Source organism: Python bivittatus, unplaced genomic scaffold (assembly GCF_059951505.1).
Source record: "Python bivittatus isolate LINGU-HERP-01145 unplaced genomic scaffold, Pbiv_v1 ctg000220_np1212, whole genome shotgun sequence".
NCBI lineage: Eukaryota > Metazoa > Chordata > Lepidosauria > Squamata > Pythonidae > Python > Python bivittatus.
In genome coordinates, this window is record NW_028277048.1 from 38770609 (window position 1) to 38792770 (window position 22162).

Sequence of the window (22162 nt, forward strand, 5' to 3'; positions counted from 1 at the left end):
AGTGGGAGATCCTGGGGGGAAATGAAAGAGCCAGGATGTAAGAATTTGCCCAGATTTTCACATCCCTTAACTTCCCCTCTATTGCTCTCTTCTTTCACTGGATAAAAATCAAATGTATATGTCTTCCTGAAGGCCAGGCGGTTAGAGCCTCCTTCCAAATATACACATTCACACCAGGTTGCAAGCTTTGCTCATCCCCCATTTTAATATTCTGATTAGCAAAATCTTTGTAAGTTGTCCTTGAAAAATTGTCTCAAAGAGAAGCCTATAAAATGTGGGTTTCCCAAGGAGCTGCGAAAGGAATGTTGGGAAATCACATGCAGCTTAGAGGACATACCCTCACAGGAACATTTACGTCAATAAATAGACTAGCTCTTTCTCAGCATCGCTGCCCAAGCTGAGTGGCTCACTGTCTCCTTCTGCTCCCTTAGTAGCTTACTGTTCAGCATAACGGTTAGGAGCAAAAGGTAAGCAGGAACTAGTACATGTGGGCTACTTCCTTAGGAAACAAACCAAAGAGTTTGCTTAGTGCTGCACATCCCCTGGATGCCCTCAAGGTTACTAAGCTGCACAGACCAACTGCTCCATGGCAACAATACTATCTAAAAGGAAGTCTGAGAATAGCCTTTGGCAGTCTCCAGGTAAGCACAGGTCAGCCGTAGGACGGGAGACTGTAGCATAATGGCTGTTCTGTTATTTGGGTCTTTGAACAGGTACATGAAAAAAAGTTGCTTTTTGCAGAGCAAGCTGCAACAGCTAACATCAGATAGATGGAGGAACCAGATTCTCATGAAATGCTAATATTAGCTTCAGGGGTCATTTCTGTGAAGTTCTCTCCCTTTCCTCTCCTCCCACGAAAGCACATTAATCGTGTGCATGCAAATAATCCTGGCTATTAGGATGAGCGGCATGAGCAGAAGCTTCTTCGGTTACACCGAAAGAAGAGCTGGTATTCCAGAAGCTCCTGCTGCTTCAACCAAGTCTTAATTCCTTGCATCAGTTTCAGTCTCCCCCCCCCCACAAAAAAATAAGTCTGGAATCTCTGGGACCAGTCCCAAATGTCACAAGTAGGAAAGCAGTAAAAATAGTCCCGGGGATTCAAAAATAACAAATTGTAGGCACACTTCCCAGCATTCTAGGTAAAATGCAAATTGGGGGCAAAAGGAGAACATCAAAAACTTCTCACTTGAGAGCAGGAACTTACAGGTAGTCCTTGCTGAATGAGCACTTGTTCAGCAACTGTTTGAAATTATGAAGGCGCTGAACAAGGGGGACCTACGATGGATCCTTATAGTTGCAGCTGTCACAGTGTTCCCATGGTCACATGATCACAACTTGGGCACTTGGCAACCAGCTCACAATTACGATGTTGCAGCATCCCACAGTCATGTGATTACCATTTGTGACCTTCACTGCTGGCTTCTGACAAGCAAAGTCAATGGGGAAACCGGCAGGAGGTTGCAAATGGTGATCACGTGACCGTGGGACACCGTGACTATGTGGGATTTGCCTAACAATGGCAATTGGGTCTGCTGCAACTGCTGTCATAAGTTGGCGTGGTCATGTCACTTGTGCTTCACGACCTCATCGCTTAGTGAAGGAGTTGCCAGCCCCAATTACCATCCTTAAGCGAGGACTACCTGTATTTGAGTTCAGACAAGAAAAACAGAGACACAAAAAGCAGTACTGCAACTTCTCAATTTCTCCTGTTCTGTTGGAAGCAGTGCACTCTGTATTTATAGGCTCCAGATTGTACAGCACACAGGGCCATTGTGCCACTCATACATCATCTGCCAGAAAGCAGGCAGACCTTCCCAGCTGGATACCTAACAGTTACGGGAGGTTGAAGAGAGGGCGAAGGAAAGGTAAACATATGTGCTGATGTCTTCAGGCAGAATATACAGTGCTTCCTGCATGCATAATATATGGTTTCTGATGGAAGACTACCTCACAGAAAATTTGTTATATAGAAAGAATGATGATTGTGGCTTGCTGTGTATCTTGTATGAATGGCAAGATACACTTTGGTCCCTTCACTAACTTGATTGATTATGTGCCATCAAAACCACATAGATTTTCTCCATGATGATCTGTCCCAAACTTGGTCCTTCAGGTCTTCCAACTGTGCACCCATTGCCACTGCAACTGAGTCCATCTACCTTGCTGGTCTTCCTCTTCTTCTCTTTCCTTCCACTTTTCCCAGCATTAGAGCCTTCTCCAGAGAGCTCAGTCTTCGGATAATAGCACAGCTAAACCTAAAGAGAAGCCCATGCTTCCAGGAAGATTTTGATGACACTTTGAAGTGTCTGTGTGGGTGTGTGTATGTATAAATCAACACATCCCAGAATCTAAATGATTTTGATCTGAAATGTAAGAATATGTACTCACCTTTCTTGTACAGGTTATAACAAGCTACACAACTCCTCATGACCTCACTGTCTACCTGTATTTCAGCACAACTCCCCATGATCTCAGGGTCTAACTAAGATAACCTACTTAATAAAAAAGTAAATAAAAGAAAAAAAACTGAAAAAGAAGAGTTTATTTACCTTCATTGGAGTATTGTGACAAACAGTTAGGAAAAAAAATAACCTACCAATTCCTGATGAGAGAAAAGAGTGTTGTTCTTCTATTTCACCACATATGTTAGTAAATGGCTTGGCATACAATTCTACTTGTATTGAAGGGTGTTTATGACTCACTGAGATTTTACAGTTCATCCCTTTATTACCTAACTAACTTTTCAGTCTAACCAGATGGATACTGTAGATGAGCTGAGTGATATATGGAGAAAATGCAGAGACGATAACAACACATATATATAACTGAGCAATAAAGCACAGAGTTAGTTGTTCAAAACAAAGCCAGCAGGAGCCTGTTGACACTAACAAAACAAATTATTTCACCATTAAGGTCCCAGAATAATTAATATTTACACTTCCATGTAGTACTCTCCATATATTTTCAACTTGATCCTTATACTGATATCACAGCCATGAAGATAAAACACATCTGCTTTATTTGACTGAATTTGCATGGATTGGCATCTTATCTCCAAGAGAAGCAGTGAGATATTCTTCCCCAAGGAATTGCCACTAGGCTTTTCTACAACAGAAATGGTTGCATTTGAGTTGAATGGATACATTACAAATTATGCCACCTCCCGATCCTTTGACCATAATGTACTAGTTTCCTTTGTTTACAAACACAGGAAGTGCTATGGAAACCTTTCTATTTTAATTACAATAGAAAGTACTACCAGTATTCACTCCTCCTACACTTACGGCAGCCCACTATAGTAACTATGAGGTGCATGAGTTCATGATAATATGGCTATGGAAATTAGGAAACGTACGCAGCCTGGAAGCAGAGGGATCCAAAAGAATGAAGCGGAGGACTGAGGGACTGTGTTTCTCCTATGTCATCCCTCCTCTTGGACTTTTCATGAATCTATGCTAATAATATGTGAAGTGAAATATCCAAGATGAGCTAAGCTCCATTTTCTATAGAAGCAGGATATATGGTGTGTCTGTGAGTTCTTCCAGAGTAACAACCATTTGTGCTTAAGGCAGAATTGTGGGCCAGTAGTTACTGATCCTATAAAATACAGTAAGTCAAGTCATATTGCAATTGATCTTGATTTGTCAGTGATTTTGTAAGTGATTTTTCTCAGGAATCTAAAGCCAAGACAGGATAGAAATATTGCCCTTACATAGTTTTCTAGAGAAAAATTTGTCCCTGGAAGACTTCTGGGGAAGAAATGGTGAAGTGAAGACAGCTTCATGAAAAGCAGAGCCAACAACTGTGGTGGAATGAAGAGCTGGTGAGTAGACCAGCTCTTTGTAATTCCTCTCCGGACAAGGAGAGGACTTGAGATTGCCCACAAGTGCTCCAGACAGTTGCTTCCTGCAAGGAGCAGTCTCCTGAAGATTTAGAGCTCTGAGGGAATAGCCATCTTGCTCAAAGCACAGCCAGCAACTTTAAAAGGACACTGGGTTCACATACTTCCTTTTCTAATCACTTTCAGAAATTCCTTATTAACTGCTTTTCAGCTTTTAGGAATCTTTGGATCGACAGATTTTACAACACTGGGTGAGTTTCCCTCAATCCTTAGTGAAAGAAGTTTTAAATACAAGTTTAAGGATTTAAATGATTTTTTTCTGGAATAAACAGCAAAAGGGTGATTACAATTTTGATTTTAGATAGTTACAAATGGACTAAGGGCCCAGATAAATTTGAAATAAGATTTTGGAATTAATTATAAAGAATCCTTCCCATGGGAAAAAGCTTTTGTTTTGAATTCTTTAAAAAAAAAAAGTAAGATAAGACTTTAAAAACTGAACACTAGAGGGAACTAGAAGGAACTAAAGATTACAATTAAAGGAGAAGAACACACAAACTCGAATTACTAATACAGAATGAAGCAAAATATTTTAACATTGGACATACTGAAGGATATTTTTGAACAATGGACCCAGAAGTTAATTTTAAGAGTGTCTGCCTCTATAGATAGACTGTGTTTAAAAGATGCTATGGAAGAGGAATAAGTATTACCTGATATGATTGAAACTGATTTGAAAGCAGATTTAAAAATGACAGGCTACAAAAATGACATGGCAAAAGTATGTTACACTGGACATACAAAAGAAACTAGCTGATGTCTTAATAATTAAAAGGGATATAAAAATAACAAACCAAGAAAGTGACCTGGATAATTTTCCTATATTGGATTTACAAAAGAGGCTTGTTAAAGCATTGAAGAATTTTTTGAGAAGGGACAAAGAAAAAAAGAAAAGAAATCAGGTTCTACAACATTATTTGAAGGGACTAAAGATTAAGATGGTTAGAAGTAAAAGGAAGGAATATAAAGTTGGTTTATTTGATCAAGGTTAAAATAGATATGTTGTTATCTCTGGTAACCCTTAATGGACTTTTGCTGACATCAGGACTGAAATGATGAGGTTTTATGGATTTGTTTATAGATAAGAGATGGGATATGGGAAGAGATCACTGGCTGTATTTTAAGATAAGGTGATAACCCTAAAATTGTTTATATTTGTTGTAATGATGGGGGAAGTCACTTCTTTATATATTTCTTTTTTTTCTTTACTGTATTATTTTTTTCTTTTCTATTTTTCTATTTTTTTTCTTTGCTGCACCTTCTATTTTTTCTTTTTATTCTTTTATTTGTTTTTGTTTGTATTAGTTTTTATTGTTGTAAATTGTAATCTTTAATAAAATTACTATAAAGAAGGAAAAATATGTCCCTGGAGTGGTTTGGACCAGCTACCTGGTGCCTCTACTTACCTTGGAGTGGTACGTAAGGGCATTTTTGGCCACAGAGCACTGCTTCTCCACCAGGAAACAGAATCGCCTCCTCTCTTCTGTGAGTGCTGTTTTGTAACCATCAGATACATAGTTCTCCAGCTCACTTTGTTTATTGGTCACTGCTTCAATAAACTGGAAGGAAAGAGAGAACATAAAATATGATAGGCTAATAGAAACTACCACATTAATCACAATATGAACTCAGAAGACTAAGGGTATCCTGAATACATCAGATTCCTTTGCAAATCTAACATTTATCCCAGTCACTTCAGACATAAGAACCGGAGAGTAGGCGGTTGCCTCTTCATCATTACTGTACAGAATTTCTGAGATTCCTTATCCCATGTTCAGCTGTAGCCTGGACAGCAGGGGGCACTAGGCAACAGAGCACGAGCCTACTGAGAGAATATCTATCCTTCCCCCTCAGCCTTAGTCATCTGACTTCCCTCACACAAAAGCTCCTGACTCAGTACGTGGGCTTCAGATGTTGTGTGGGTGGAAGAAGAGCAGAGAGATTCTTAGTCTCCCTCCTACTTCATCTGCACCTGGATAGTGCTAATTCTCTACTGCCTGTTGCTACAAATTGACTTCGGTGGCTTGCATAAGTTTAAAAGGGCTTTAGAAGGGCTTTTACACTTGCTCCTTTAACCTCTCCTTACTGGGCTGCTAAGAATGAGCTTCACATACTCCTTCTCAAAACCAGAGAGGACAGAGGTCCTCCTCAAATGTCTGTAGGTGATGCACAGAGGCTTCACGTTGTACATCTGAACTCACAACTCCCCTCCTGTGAGAAGATACAACAAAGAAAAGGAAGACACCCTCCCCAACTGTTCCCCTTACAATCTTTAGCCAAGCAGCAGCTCCTCATACCAGGTCTCCAAACTTTGATATAAAGTCATCCACTTAATTCTCCAACCAATGGCCAGAGAAATCCACAATGACATCTCCACTGCACGAGACTTCCTTTCTCACATTCAGAGGTTTCCGGGCACTTAGTGCTTCCATCTGATGCTCAGTTTCAATAGCATAAAAGTCTGATATATCCTAAAGCATTTCAGATTTAAACCTTCGTGACTTTTAAAGGTAATTACCAAAACACTGAACTGCAAAGGAATTAATAGAGCCCCTTCTTTATTGCATACACAAGCCCCTAGAGCAAGCACTTGTGCCTGCTTTCTGGACACTCTCCCTCCCCCCCCCCCCAAAAAAAAAGACTCTGCAGGCGGGCTGCTGATGCCATTTCAACAAAGGCTACTGTGAGAAAGGAAAATGCTTTTTCTAAGATGATGCCTGTTGCAGGATAAATACATGTTAAGGAGAAGCATCCTTTCCTCTTCTGCATTCAGATGCCACATTTATACAGATTTGAACAAGTACTGTAATCAATTAAAATAAATATATCAACCATGAATCCTTTAATTAGATGATGGTCCATTTCTATCCAAGGACAAAAGCAACAAATGCAATCCTGAAAAGAAAAAATAGCTCCAAGCTAGTTTCCTCTAATCATATACAGTACAAACAAACCACACTTTTAATCTTTCAAAATCCTTTTCTGCCCTCCACCGTTCCCTGAAGAAGGTGGGTTCCATTCTGAATTGACAAAGAATGACTTTCCTTTCGGCCACCTCCTTTATGATACTAGCCCAACTTGGCTTCCTTTCCACAATACAGACCTAGCTATCCTTGAGTGGAAGATGCTGCTACAATATACAAACTTTTCATCTTTATGTAAAAGAGAAAACAATGGGGAACTCAGTTTCCTTCCCATGCAACCATGATCAAGCTGCTTAAAGCTTCTTTATACAGAGTTAAATCAGTTTGCATAGTTTCTGTTTAATTACATAATTTGTTTATATTCATGCTGAATGCCTTTGGACAATTCTTATCGTTCACTGTATCAGTGCCTTGCAGCAGCAAGAAAAAGGGAGAAACATGATCTTTTCTTTCTTAATTTACGGGTAAATACATTTAGGATATTTTCCATTTGTATTATAGAACAATATTTACCCAAGCCAAGGGTACCAGTTCAGTAGTAAAGCCTCTGTTGGGCCTGCAAAAAGTCCCAGGCTCAAGCCTCAGCATCTCCAGGTAATGCTAAAAACACAGCCAGTCAGTGGAGACAATACTGTGCTGGACAAACTGACTCAGGATAAGATACCTTATTCATGGTGTACAAAACAGTTTAATTTCAAAACATACTTGCATTTCAAGCTAAAAAACCTTCCTCAAAGTTTGAAACAGCCTGCTTCACACATATGGAACAGCTATTTCAAACAGGTTGTGCTGAATTCAAGGCCACTTGAATTTAAAAGTCTCGCACACCCCTATCACTTCCTACATTTCAAATGCCCTCTCCTTAATTTTGTGACACAAGCTTTACTGGCATTGACTGCTAGGTAAATTTGGGCCATAAGAAATATTCTGAAACTCTATTTCTTTCAAGGGGAGAAAAAAAAGGATATATGCTTCATCAACTGAATTCCAAAGATTTTATTTCAAGAAGGAATTAATTTCAGCAACCATCTCACTCTGGGCACCTGTCCATGAGCTAGTGTGCCTATTTTTCAGCTGCAGGAATTCAAGTCTGCCATTTGTCTCTTCCTGCAATGGCTTACTAGTACAGATTCTTTGGAACATAACTTTTAATGTCTCTGCAACCACATTAGCAACTTTAATACCTGGGGGAAAGTGGCAGAATTGCAAATAAATGTTCCATTTTTAAAGATTTATTGGGCTATATGAATAAATATTCTATTTTGTCAGTGGAGAACAGAAATGGGAATGAAATTAAACTATAAAGCTTGAGATGTTCTCCCCCAAATTCCTCACAGACACAGCAGCATACAAACGCACGGCACCTTACGTATTTAAAATAGATGCAATAATTACAATGCCAGCCTAAGCATGAGAGACCTGTGAACTGCAGCCAACAATGCCCTGGTTGTCTGCTTTCTGTGCCACTTATCTAAACCTGAGAAAGTGTCTCTGGCAACCAGATAATAAATGCATTAAGGTAAGAATTCTTTAAATCAAAGCAATATGTTTTGTTCCTTTCTTCTGCAGTGTCTTTGTTCCAGAAGGAAAGTTCAAGGTGTCTTCACATGAGTAATCTCATGCTCTCCCCCTCTATCTGAAAAGGTCTCACTCACTGCTGCCAGGGCACACATGGGAGGCATGGAAAGAGAGACCACAAAGCAGCTACTAAACCTGCACCCAGCTGCCTCAACATCAGCCCTGTTAAGCCATTGCTCTTCCCAAAGTTTTAGATTTATTTATTTACATGTCACCTTTATATAGCCGCCCATCTCACATAAAGCGACTCTTGATGGAATAAGATGCTCTATGATGCTTTCTTTCTCCCAAGGAGGAGAAATAAGTAGATGCTACCCTCATCTACTGGCTATATAGTTTTGCTTTCCCCAACCTTGATTTTTTGGGGGGAGACTACAAACCTGAAAACTCCCAGCCAGTATGACGTAGGCCATGTTGGCTGAGAATTCTGGGTATGACAGTCCAATGGATCTGGACTAGATTATACTGGAGAAGGCTTGACCACTCCCATTGCTGTTAGGGATTCTCCTTTTACTCATTGGTCTCCTCTGTGGGGATATTACAATAGCTAATATTATAGCTTGGGTTGGTTAAGCAGTATCACCATTTCAAAATAAATGCAAGGAGTTTGAATCCTGAAACATTAGAAACATTTCCTTCTCCCTGCAAAGATCTTAAGGAATTTTTGATTTTGAGTTCTGCATTAACAAGGAACTGCTGCTGCAGAAGCAAATGGGATATGAAGTTAGCTTCTTTAGCAGCCATGTCAAACCACAACTTCCAAAAACATCCAAAGTGACATAAAACAAAAGGAGCTACCAGGGATTTAAATATATAAACCCACCCACACGCACACGCACGCACACACTGATGCAGCCTCACACAATACACAGTGCATTGGCAACAATATGGAGGTGGTTTGTCATTGCCTTCTTCCAGCTTTCTTTTTGTTTTACTTCCAAGTAGGGATGTGCAAAGTGTTCCATAGATGGAACAGCTGGTTTTGGGTGGCCTGCGCCTGAATTGAAACAGGCATGTTTTGGAAGTTATGGTCCATACAACAGAATGAAATGTGATGTTCTTGGCAGCGGTGCTGGGACATGAGTGAGGAACAGCCAATGCTGAGGGGTTTTCATGGCACATAAAGACAAAGCTACGTTGAAAAATTATATACAGTACTCGACTGAGTAGAACAGAGCATGCTCTCAATTTATACTGAGGAGAAATGTGCCATTTCCAATCTCAGGGGCCTGTTTGCAATCAGGGCAATTTATGCTGTCTTCTCAACCAGGAAGCTGGTCAAAAGGAGCATGCTCCTCTACCCTGGACCTATGTGCCATGCCAGACCATCACCCCTTTTTCCTTCTGTACATTGATACAGATACCTTCTCATTCGGCCATTGCTACGCTTGGGATAATGTAGCTCATCCAAGGTCAATTATCAGTTCTCCCTTATGATAAACCAAGTCATAGACACTTAGCTCCAGATGCTCCAGATGCTAGATATACCAGTATATAAGAAATCCACTAGTAAGGACCAGTTACATCAGTGGCTAGCAATGTAGCTCCTTTAGGCCCCAGGATGCTCACCACGCAAGGAGCTGGTATTCCCTTTCTATCTATACGCAAACAATAGCTCACACCTCTGTATTCTCATATGAGATCTTATAAGACTTTTTTTGCCATTTTTAATCTTTTAAAATAAATCTGATGTATAGTTACTTGCATTGTTCATAAGCTTTGGGTAATATATGCCTATTTTCCTTATATAAAAAATCAAATTTAGTGAGCAAGGCAGTGAGAGTTGTTACCAGCTAATATTCTTTGCTAACTCAGTGTCACAAACTTGCTTTGTTCTTCATTTATGACAGGCAGACGTATACTGATAGTAGTTAAACATAATTCTTTGATTTGTTTATTTATTCGATTTACATGGCCACCCATCTCACATAAAGTGACTCAGGGCAGCTAACACAATAAAAATTTCAATACAGTAATGAAGTATAATAAATGAAACACATCAGAAAACAGAAAGAAAATAGCCACTGAGGATAAACCAGTCAGCAACAAATTCATTTTTAATGCCCCTAAAAACTTGAAATATTTTAACTGTTCCTAAAATCCTGAAGAGAAGTTCTCACTATCTCAGCTGGCTACTTCAATATTTGCATCACAAATTCTAGAAAATTTAATCCAAACTCCTCAAGAAAAAAAATGGGGCTTCTCGGATGGGAGGCCTTTATATGAATTTAATTCCTCCTGGTAAAAATACCTGTTCAAAAATTTTCTAGCATAAATACTTGTTCCAATTTATTCAGTCATGTCAGTCATGAAAATAGGGATGTGATCTTCAGCATTCTGCTCTGGGTGTTAAAGACATGATGAGAATAGGACACCTGATTCTAAGTCAGATTCAGGCAAGGCAATACTGCAGGGCTCCAAGTGTTCCTGGGCTAATATAAACCAGAATCTGCCCCTATGGCAAAGGAAGAAAGGAGAATAATCAAGAGACTAGAGGAAAAAAAGTGCAAGTCTTAGGAGGAGAAAAAAAAGGTATGCTATCTCCTAAAGCTGGTGACTAATCACTCATGAAGAGGTGCTTCTGCTGCTGCAGATCCTAAAGACTGAGTTGCATTGTAAGCAGTCTCTATTGTTCTGCATGTGTGGGGGTGGGAAAGGGGGGTAGGGGGTGGGAAGAGAGAACAGAAGGAGAGAAAAACAGCTATGGAGAGAATTCTGTATCATTAATGGGCTGCTCTGAAGCACAGCTTCTGCCCACGTGGATTGCACATTAACATACAGCTGTAACCCTTTGTTCATTTGTTACAGAGGGTCTGTTAACACTACGGTTGTACGAAAGTAAGCAATATTGCAGACAGGCTTTTACCAAACACTGTCTTAGAAGGGAAGTTCAAGAAACAAGAAGCACATTAGCTTTCATACTATAGTACTGTACATTTTTTCTCTCCATTAATGCAAATTCATCATGTATGCTTTCTCCATGAATAGAGGTCTACAGACCCAGGCAAAAGGTAAAACAGTTATGTAAATGCATAAGACACACTTACATAAGATTCACAGAAAGACCTCACTTCCAGATATACTCAATTTAATTTGAACTGAATCTAAAAGCATTATCCAAAGCACTGAACATCTACATTTAGCCAGTAAAACTTACAAACTGGAACAAAATTTGTATAAGGGTATTACAACCTTGACAAGTTTATTTTCAACTCCTTTCCTAACGTCCTAGCATGGAATTTGCCTTTTTCAGAGCTGAATTGGTGCCCTCACTGATATCACACGAACCCAAGACCTTTTCTTCACTAGGTACAAACAGACTCCATTAGTGTAAAACTGGGAAATGGGGTGGAGAGGCGGTCCCACTGCGCGCTGCTTTAGAGTTACTCAAACTGAACTGTCTCTTCTATTTGGCTGACCACTGAACAGTTTATACAGCAGTCACATCTGCAATGGGGGGGGGGCAATGGGCTAAATTGTTGGGCACAACTATGGATCAAAGCCCTGCCCTGTTGTATAAAATTGACAAAGTCACATCCATCCTGAAAAACTCCAGAAGGCTGGTGAGACAGGGTTTAATTAGCAGAATGTACAGTATGATGATTTTAGTTCTGCAAGGCTTGTTCTATGTCTTTAGCTGCTTACTCTATGACTTCATGTCTTCATATATGACTAGTTGATTGCATGTGTGCCGTGGAAGGTTTGGAGAGGGCAAGAAACTAAATAATCATGCAAAAGAAATGAAACCAGAACCCTAAACTCCAGTTTGGTCTGTATGGTCATACTGAGGTGACCAAGCTCAGAGATAAACATAACTTGTCTATGACTCTTTGGAGTCTGGAATAGAAAGACCACATCTCACTGCAGAGAAATAATACTGCTCAACTGCTGCTCCCTTGATCCACAAAGATAGCCATTAGGTAGAAAGGCACAATAAATACATTAATTTTACTTCCTTAGGAATAATTTGCAACATGTGGTAGCACTAGGGATGAGAGAGTAAAAGAGACCTAGAAGCAGAATATACTGTTACCTCTCTATTTTGAGTATATCTGAAGAGTATAGCAACAAGAAACCTTCATGTGATACAACAGCTCAAAGTTTGTCTTTGGCCAAGAAGAATCCAAGTTTTAATCTTTGCTTAAATATAAAGCTCAAAGGGTGACTTGAAGCAAAATTCACAAGACTGTTGTTGAGCTATAGTGCCACAGTTAGGGATCAATCTTTTCAGAATGACTTCAGGAAAACTGAAATATATACTGAACCCAGAGTCTTGATAATCCATTGAAATGTGAGGATCAGTTTCAAAACTCACGTGAAGCAAGTTTTTTTTAAATCAGTTTTATTTATTACTATGTAAGCATTAGTACTTACCACTGAACAAGGCAAACAGCCAGCAAGAAACCACTTTGATAAACTGCATATGTGATTTCTGAATTAAGAGGAACCACCAGCCCCTTCTTCTGGCCATATGAACGTACCTGAAGCATTTCTCCAGTTCAGAATCATTCCACAGGAAGGATTCACTCCGGGTTCTATTTGAAGAAGTGATTCTAACACAGACTCAGTATTTCTGGATTCTTAAGAAGTTTACTAGGAACAGGGTGCTGAATCACACCCCTATTATTCTCCAGGGTGAATTTTGCATTCACTTTAACAATAATATTACAGCTTGATCTTATCAGCTCTTTTTAAACCTAGTGAGCTTACATTACCTGACCCTCATGTAGGGCCCAGAGAAGACATTGTATCTATTTGTACGTCACAGGAAGCCATGTTGTGATTTAGCTGCAAATAAACATGATGGCTATGCTGGTTCCCCCTCCATGTTGCTTTGCGAAACACAGTACAGATGATTTAATGATGCGTTCAGCACAACATGGCTTTCCAGAGAGCACTGGGGGCCCAAATCACTATGAGAAGGTGACATTTTTGTTATGGGCTTTTTTTCTTTTTTCTCTTTGTAGTTTTGAGCGTTCATTAAGTCCAGGGTTACTATACTTGTAATCTAATTCTATCCTGCTGTTTTTAACCTTCTCACTGTAAGACTGTTGATAAGCCGCTCAAAGTCCTTTGGGGTTGGAGTGGCATATAAACCTTAGTAAATAAAATAAATACATGAAACAAACCTGCATCTCCCCTCCACCAACCTATTTTATTCTTCCCCCCGTTCTTAAGAATCAGGCTGCTGATATTCAGTAGCAAGATTGTGATTTTTGGCTGAACATTTTTTGGTTCTACTTCATTATTTAAGTTTCAAAGAACAGGTGCATTCAATAATAATAATAATAATAATAATAATGAGGAGGAGGAGGAGGAGGAGGAGGAGGAGGAATTTTCAGCACTCCCTTCTCTGATGATAGTACCACTTTATCACCATATTTCATAAGACCTTCAAAGGCCACTTTAAAAAATGTGCAGAACCCAGGAATAGAAAATAATTTCTATTCCTGGGTTAGAATAATGCATGAACTAGAAACTCTGGTCTGTTTTACTCCCTTTATTGTCATGAGATTGGAACCAGAGGAGCTTGTTAGTTCAAACATGCTAAAGAAAATACAGTGGACTCCATATAATAGCTGCACTCACTGACAGAAGAAGCCAACATGTTTTGGCTACTTTTTAGCAATGTTGTAAAATTGGTTAATGTGAAGAGGAAGGACAATGATTGTATGTCAGGGAAGTATAACATCTGGAAAGATTGTTACTTGAGATTAGGACTAACAAAGATAAGTTAATTGAGAAAAAATGATTTTGGTTTGAAAAATGAAGTTATGGTTTCCACTGTGGAAGTCTTGATAGGGGAAAAAATGTCAAAAATGGAAATGAAGTAGTAAGGAAAACATACATATGCTTCAAGAACTACCCCCCAGGCTGACAAGGCTGAATCTGGAAAGGAGAAGTATAAATGTAGGGCCTGGTTGTAAAAAATTAAGCAAAACTTTCAGGATTCTGATTATTTCAGTTGTTTTTAAAGAAACGATAACTTTAGCTTTTAAGATCATGAAAGCATCTAGATAACATTCAGTGAAAGCATCTAGACAACATTTGAAAGCATACAGATAATGTTCAGTGAAGTCTCAGAACTAGGGGGTTGGGATGAAGTGAGGTGAGACAGCAGGATTTCCAGGGATGGGGTGAACATTTCCATGTATGCGGAAACGCGGGAATTAAGCTTTCCATGACTTAAATATCTCATAAGCAACAGAAGCAAGATTATGCAAAACAAATATAATGCATTGATATAAACAGTTCACCCCATTAATAAGAGTCACAAAATATTTCCTTGGCAATTTTCATTATTTTCAAATGTAGATTACACACAGTTCAAGTACACTAAAAGCAATATAACAATTGAAGAAAAAATAAAAGAATTCCATAATAGCAAAATGTATTTCCCAGAATAGCCACTCAAGGAACTTCTGCTAGCTGATATTTATTGTAACAAATATAGCCACACAATCTGAGGAGGACAATGTGGTTTTTAAAAATGGCCACATATGGAAAACCCACTTCAAGTTTAGAAAATTGCAAAGTTCACAGCATAAAAAAAGACTGTCTGTACCTGTATGTCTACATACAAGCACACAGACACACAAAGTGACACAGAAAATGACAGGAGGGAGACAAGAACACCCTATACTGCAGTGGTGAAAGAAGGTAGGATTGAAAGGCAACATGCTTGGCTACTGTTAAAATAAAGCACAGCTGATTCAAACATCTGGCAGGAAGACAGATGTATATCTTTCTCAATCACTGCTTAAAGCAATTTGTTATTCCAACCACCGGTTTTAGAATGATAGCAGAGACTATGTTGCACATCATGTTTTACTGGCTTGTAACCAAGAGTCACACACACATCAGGAAAAAAAGTAATTCCTGACAGAACAGCCCTATAAAGCTAACAAAGGAAACTGAGTCATGCAAGCACTGAGAAAAGAGAAAAGGGTGGGGCACCAGATAAAGAAGGTGCCTAGTGACTAGGAGACAACAAGGAGGTTAGGATATTATGAATTGGTTGCTGACTGGTTTCTCCTCAGTGGTTGTTTTTCTTTTTGTTTTCTGATGTGTTTCATGTACTATATTTCATTACTGTATTGAAATTTTTATTGTGTTAGCTGCCCTGAGTCACTTTATGTGAGATGGGTGGCCATATAAATCTAATAAATAAATAAACAAATCAAAGAATTATGCTTAACTACTACTCAGTATGCATCTGCCTATCATAAATGAAGAACAAAGCAAAGAATATGACTGCAGCTGGTAACAACTCTCACTGCCTTGCCTACTAAACTTGATTTTTTTATATAAGGAAAATAGGCATATATTACCCAAAGCTTACGAACAATGCAGGTAAACTCTGTTTCAGGTTTATAACCAGCGATTTGAATTGTTGATTGTGGCCAGTAAGTATAATCCCCTAAGTGATGCCCAGGTAAGAAACATTTTATAAATTCTTGGATTTTAAGCCCCCAAATGTCTTAACAGATGTGTTTTTTGTCCTTATTTACAAAGTTCCTGTACCCTCCTAGGGACAACAGCAGCTGGTCTACATAATTACAAAAGAATTAGAAAGAGGGAAAAAGAGGAAGATAAATAACTCTACTATTGCAGAAAAGGCTGCATTGCAATTCTCCTTTTGTTTTAAAATAGGTAAAAGATATGGAGACGAGATTGTGGCATTCATAACAATTCATATCACATGAGCTTGTAGATCTTGGAACACATCTGCTATCACATTTCCCACACAACAACCTAGCTTTGTCTCATGCATAAAATGTAATCTGTGGGATCAGGGGTATGTCAGAAAGCCGACTGCTTCATGCAATGCAAAAATGGTGAACTACTGTATATCTAAGATACTAAGAAGAGAGCATTTGTATTCAAATACCTACAACGAATGAAATTATATAGTAGAGGTTATAAGGCTAGTTAAGAATCTATTTCCTTCACTACGCTTCTCAAAACAGCCAAAGTACTATCTCTTTTAAATATTTGCAATGCTGTATCTTGGTCTTCTCCCAGTTGCAATTGGTTTTTTGTTACCATATGGATGAATACACACTGTCTTCTAACACATGTTAAAAAGGAAAACTTCCTCTTTTCACACTGTATGCTAACTGCTCCGGAACTAGAGGCAGCTAATCAATGGGAATAAATCCATACTAGAGCAAGGAGGATTTCACAGATGTGATTGCCTTTGGAACCCAAATTATTTTCTGACAGGGTGAGATACCTAGCTGTCCACTCATTTCAAAGATGGAGAGAGATGTGGCTGCATGGAAAGGTGAGGGAAAAAAATGTAGAAACGTATTCCTTCTTAATTTGTCCTGAGAGCTGAAGGCAGGCCAAAATCAGGAGAAAATTTTTACTGCTACACCTGACCTTGAAGTTGTTTGCTTGTGATTAGTAGTTGTGCATTTTAGTAGGACATTGTTTGGTTAACTCCTGGCAAAAATTATTCTGGAATTTATCAAGAACTTCTGCTATGTGCCTATATCAGAAAAGCTGTAGAAACGGTCTTGAAAGTTTTGGCTCTTATTCAGCATTATTATACAATGACATTGGATTCTTTGACTTCAAACAGAAAAAAGAAAGCAGAAGAAAAAAGAAAGCTGAAATAGGTTTTACTGGATGTTATAGTTTCAAAAACCAGCTACAAAACAAAAGGATATGGAATCAAGTACAAACGCAATAATTTGGTACAGATTTTAGGCAGATTTAAACATTTTAGTTGAGGTCTGTTCCCAGGGGCACCCATGATTACATGCAGACAGAGGGTATAATTTATTAGTTCAGGGACTGTACAATACAGAAGCAGAAATACTAATTACAAAATGTAATTGTGTAATGTAGTGATCATCTATCTTTTTGCATGAAGAAAATAAGTTATTTTATATTAGACACACTCAACTGTTATGAAAATATAGTCATATAAATAGAGTGTGTGACAATAATCTCATGCCAGATCAAATATCTAAAATGTTCCATAGGTTAGTTAAAAACAAAACAAGGCAATTAAGGACATCAGGAATGGCCAACTGTATGTGGAAATTCTTATGGCCTTGTGGCAATGGAATATTTTAAGTATTTCAAATACTTTTTGTCTATTTAAAGTATTTTAAATATTTCAAGTAATTAATATTCTAAACATTTTGGGAGGTTTTTATATATTAATGTATTGGTTTAATTTATAAACTAGGTAAACCCATTTTTCAAGGAATGTCAATGTATTTTTTTGCCTCTCACTCATTCCTTAATCTTCCAACAAAAAGTGTTAAATTGTTAATATTTTCTTACAGATTACACTTGAAGTACTGTATATCTCCGCTAAATATTCTCTGTGGAGCTGGTTAGTAAATCTGTTTTTTTTGTAAGTGAACAGGTTTGAATTTATCATTACATTTGGAAGTTGTAAAAATATGTATAGTTAAAAATGAGAAATAAATCAGTTTTGAACAGGGATATGGAAAATAGCTGAAGAATTATTTAAACTGATTTATTATTATTTATTAATTTAATACCTTGATCTCATGATAAAGTCATACAAAAACTGAACTGTTTTAAATTTTTTCAATAATTATCTATATATAATAAGGTACAAACATTCTTTTCATTGTTACCTTATTCATTATTTTTCCTTTTAGATTATAATTTTTTATTATGGTGATTTTTTTCTATTTGCATGTCAAAGTTATATACAGTATGAAAAATGTTATTCATAATTATGAATGATTACCAAGCTCAGGTCAAGGAGCCCAGACTGAAATCCTATTTAGGAGCAGTGTCACTTACCCTGTTAACTGACGTTCAATGCTCGCTATATATAAGCCAAAGCAACAGATGTACCACATAGTTGTTTTACTGACAAAAGCACATTGACATTCATGAACCCCTAGTAAAGAAGCACGGCAGGGATTCTTAAACCTCACGAAATTGTGACTCCAAATAATAATACTTGAATTAGTACAATAACTAAGTAATTAAATAATAAATAAAAACTGAGTGATTTATTTTTGTTAGATGGATATCCCATCTCTCCATCATGGTGGCATGCACAGCACTCCCTTCTCCCATTTTCCCCCACAACCATTACCATCTGAGATAAACTGGGCTGAGAGAGAGGAACTGGTCCCAAATCACCCAGAATGTATGTGGCTGAGGGTTGTCTAGAACCTGGGTCTCCCGCTCCTACTCTAACCCTTTAGCCATGACTGGCAGATAGTTTTGACATATGGCAAAATCCATAGGTTTAGCTGTCTTTCAAAACGTGCTCTGATCCTTAGTCTCTGCTTTGCACAGCCCACTGCAAACTTGCCCAAGCAAAGCAGGAGGGAGTTATGACAGACCTCCCACTCTGCCTGCACAATCCTTCAGAAAAACTGTGCCACACTTCCCACCCAAGTTGCTTGCCATGACCCACAGTTTGAAAATTCTTGAAGTGTGAGATTTATCAAGTCAGAGATACTGAAGCAATTTAGTTAATTCAAGTATAAGTTGCAGAAAATATTTGATTTTAAATTCTGTGCAAATATTCTTCATAACTTCTGTTCTTGTATTTCATCCAGCATTTTCCAGCACTCCATAAATAACTTCCAACAGCTCTGTATAAGAGATACATAGCATGACAGGCAGTATTTTAAGAAATAATTTGCTAGGATTTGATAGACCAGAATAAAATCTTATAGATTAAATAGGGCCACTGGGGAATGCTCATACCTAGTACTAAAGGCTATTAATTGGGCTACCTATTGTTCCTCGTTCTCTAGTGAATAACAAGTTGATATTAAACTGTCTCTGGGCTTTTAACTTATTTTTTTTCTTAATGTATCTTACATAAATGCACATGGCCTGGTTTGAGCCAACTTCCTATTTATTAGCATTCCCTGGCCAATAACTAAAATTATTTCTTCTTTTGGGAATTTCAAAATGAGGCTTCAATTATGGAAATTGTGTAAGAACTCTAGGTTATTTAAACAAATATAGCTGAAGCAAGTAGTCAGAGAAGACAGGCCTGAAGTCTCCTGAAAGGCATCTGAATGCTTAGGTCCATGACAGATTCCACTCAGTCCATTTACTACAATCCTTTTAGCAAAACCAAGTTTTACATTTTCATACCTGAACATGAAAAATGATAGTATGAGATTAAGGCATTCCTCAGAATAGACAGCTCATTCCTCTCCTCCAATTCTCCACAATGCACCATAAGAAAACAACTAGGCATATTTAAAAATCCAATAGAACATGTTATTGCTTCTACCTCTTGAAGACTTTTTCATCAGATGGAATATTTTCACAAGGTGTCTGCAAATGTTTTTGTCCCTCACAAGGAATAGCAAACCACTTTTATGGCACAGAGGTACCATGATGCTACTGGCTGCTCCTCTGCTAATCACATGATTGGTCAGATGGCCCCAACAACTGCATTTATGAGCCTATGTCAGTGCAGTCATAGGATCAGATTTGACAATGAGACAGTAACAAGCTATACACTTTTTAAAACTCTTTTAAGATTTGACACTTCACTGTCAAGGCCAGTTGGAGCAGAAAACAGACCACCAAATGCACTTCATTTGACACTAATAAGCACCTGATCTTTGTTTAGCCACTAATCCTGTTATGCTCTTCTTTCCAACTCCAAAGGATGTAAAAAATATATTTATAGCTTGAGAGGAAGTCCCATAGGAGCAGATGTAAGGAATTCCAATTGACTAGACATGACAACATTATGGTGCAGAAATAGCTTTACAACAGAATGGCTCATTGAAGTACTTTTTGATCCAACAAAGCAGAAAGATGATTAGAAAATGTAAACCATACAAATTCATGTTCAAAAAACAGGTACCATTTAAGAGTGGCTAGGCAATGAAAGAGCTTCCTGATGAAACAACTGATTTTATGGCTTTGGGAGTGAGCTTTATTTACTTCTGAGTAATCACATACAAGATCAGGCTGTAAAAGCTGTCAAGTCTAGGAATGAACCACCTTAAGAATTAGCATCATGAGTTGAGTCTGGGCTGTGCTAAGAGGATCTGTTTGTTTTTAAATGTGACTGACAACTCAGTCATTAGAGTTATAATGTTCCTTGTGAGCTGTCATCATTTGTCCATCGTTATGTACATTGCATTCATGGACTCGATACCAAAGAGCTGCTCTGACCAAGCTAAACTACCTATTAATCATTTCATGGATGAAAGGCTCTGAATATTATAACTGTTTAGTAATACTGAAATAACTAAAGGTGATACAGGTAGTCCTTGAGTAACGACAGAAATTGGGACTGGGATTGCCATTGCTAAGCAGTGCAATCATAAAGTGCAAAGTTATGTGACCGCGTCACTTAGCGCCAACAATCCTGGCAGTCCCAGTTGCCATCATAACCCCAAGACACACAGGTCATTAAGCAGGAAGTGGCAGGAATCCCAGGTAAGGAACACGTTGGGGCTGTGGCAAGTGAGGGAGTGCTCCAGGGGATGGGGAGGCCAGGGGAGGCCCTGGGAGGGCTGGCGCAGGCTGCATGTGAGTTGGGGAAGGCCAGGGGAGGGCTTAGGAGGCCTGGCATAGGCTGCACACAAGTGCAGGAAGGCTGGGGGACTGGATGGCACAGCAGGGTGCGAGTGCAGGAAGGCTAAGGGATGGATGGGATAGTGGGGCATGAGCACAGGAAGGCCAGGGAGGACTTGCCAGAGTGACTTGCAACCTTCCCTGCTGGCTTCTCCACTGACTCTGCTTGTGGGAAGCCAGCAGGGAAGGTCGCAAATGGCAATCATGTGACCTGGGACGCTGCAACCTTTATAAATGCAATCCAGTTTTCAGGCACCCGAATTGCGATCACATGACTGTGGGGGCACTGCAATGGATGGAACTTCAAGGACTGTTTGTAAATACCACTTGTTCAGCACCATTGCAACTTCTAATGGTCGCTGAACGAGTGGTCAGTAAGCAAGGACTACCTGTAAAATAAAAAACAACACTCCCAACTGTTAACATGCAGACAAGGATTGTAATAAATTGGATGTATTAGTCCTTCACCATCATCTAAAGATAAACATTATTAATCTACCTTCAAAGACTGTGGAGAAAGAAACACCAGCATTTGATAAATATTGTTACCAAATCAGTTCCTTAACACATAAAATGTAATGTATTTTGAACAAATATATAGTACAAAATAATGTTGGCACAGGATAGCTTCTTGCAATACAAACAACCAGTTCAGGTAGCTTTAAACGAAACAAAACTGTTCCACTGTGCTAATGTACATCTCTTCTAACTATGTCAGAGAAATCTGCTTTATTTCCCAAGTGAAATGGAGTGATCCACCCAAAAAGATGATGAATGAACATGTAAGCCAAAGCGTCCGTTATGGTTCATTTTGAAATATGTCTGAGATCTACGCTGTATCCAGAGGAAAAAAAATACACACAATAGGGAATAACTGAATACTGAATTCTAGACTGGAGAATAAATATTCTCCCAAGGTAGTAAAATATTGAGAACCTGTCCTTGATGCATACATTTATTTCTGACTCTATTAAGTTCCATAAAAACAGAAATTTGGTGTGATTCCATGATGCTGAAAAGGTTTTTCCTCCAACTGGTGACCCAAGACTCACTGTAATGAATAATGTATTGAAGTTCACATAAGCTCAGTGCCTTGCTTCTCGATCTTCAATATTCCATTTCCCACTTTATGTTTATAAGTTTCAGGCATACAGCAACCATTTCCTAAAACAGCATTCCTGTTTGGAATAGGAAT

At 38.6% G+C, this 22162-nt stretch overlaps 1 protein-coding gene across 5 annotated transcripts in view; it reads right to left on the minus strand.

Moving 5' to 3' along the window:
• BAIAP2 (BAR/IMD domain containing adaptor protein 2) overlaps positions 1-22162 on the minus strand; it is a 152807-nt gene that overhangs the window by 29625 nt on the left and 101020 nt on the right. For all 5 annotated transcript variants that reach the window (XM_025166231.2, XM_007419865.3, XM_007419866.3 and 2 more), the window contains exon 7: positions 5308-5460. In XM_025166231.2, coding sequence (XP_025021999.1) covers positions 5308-5460 — 153 coding nt within the window. The remainder of the gene's footprint in view (positions 1-5307; positions 5461-22162) is intronic.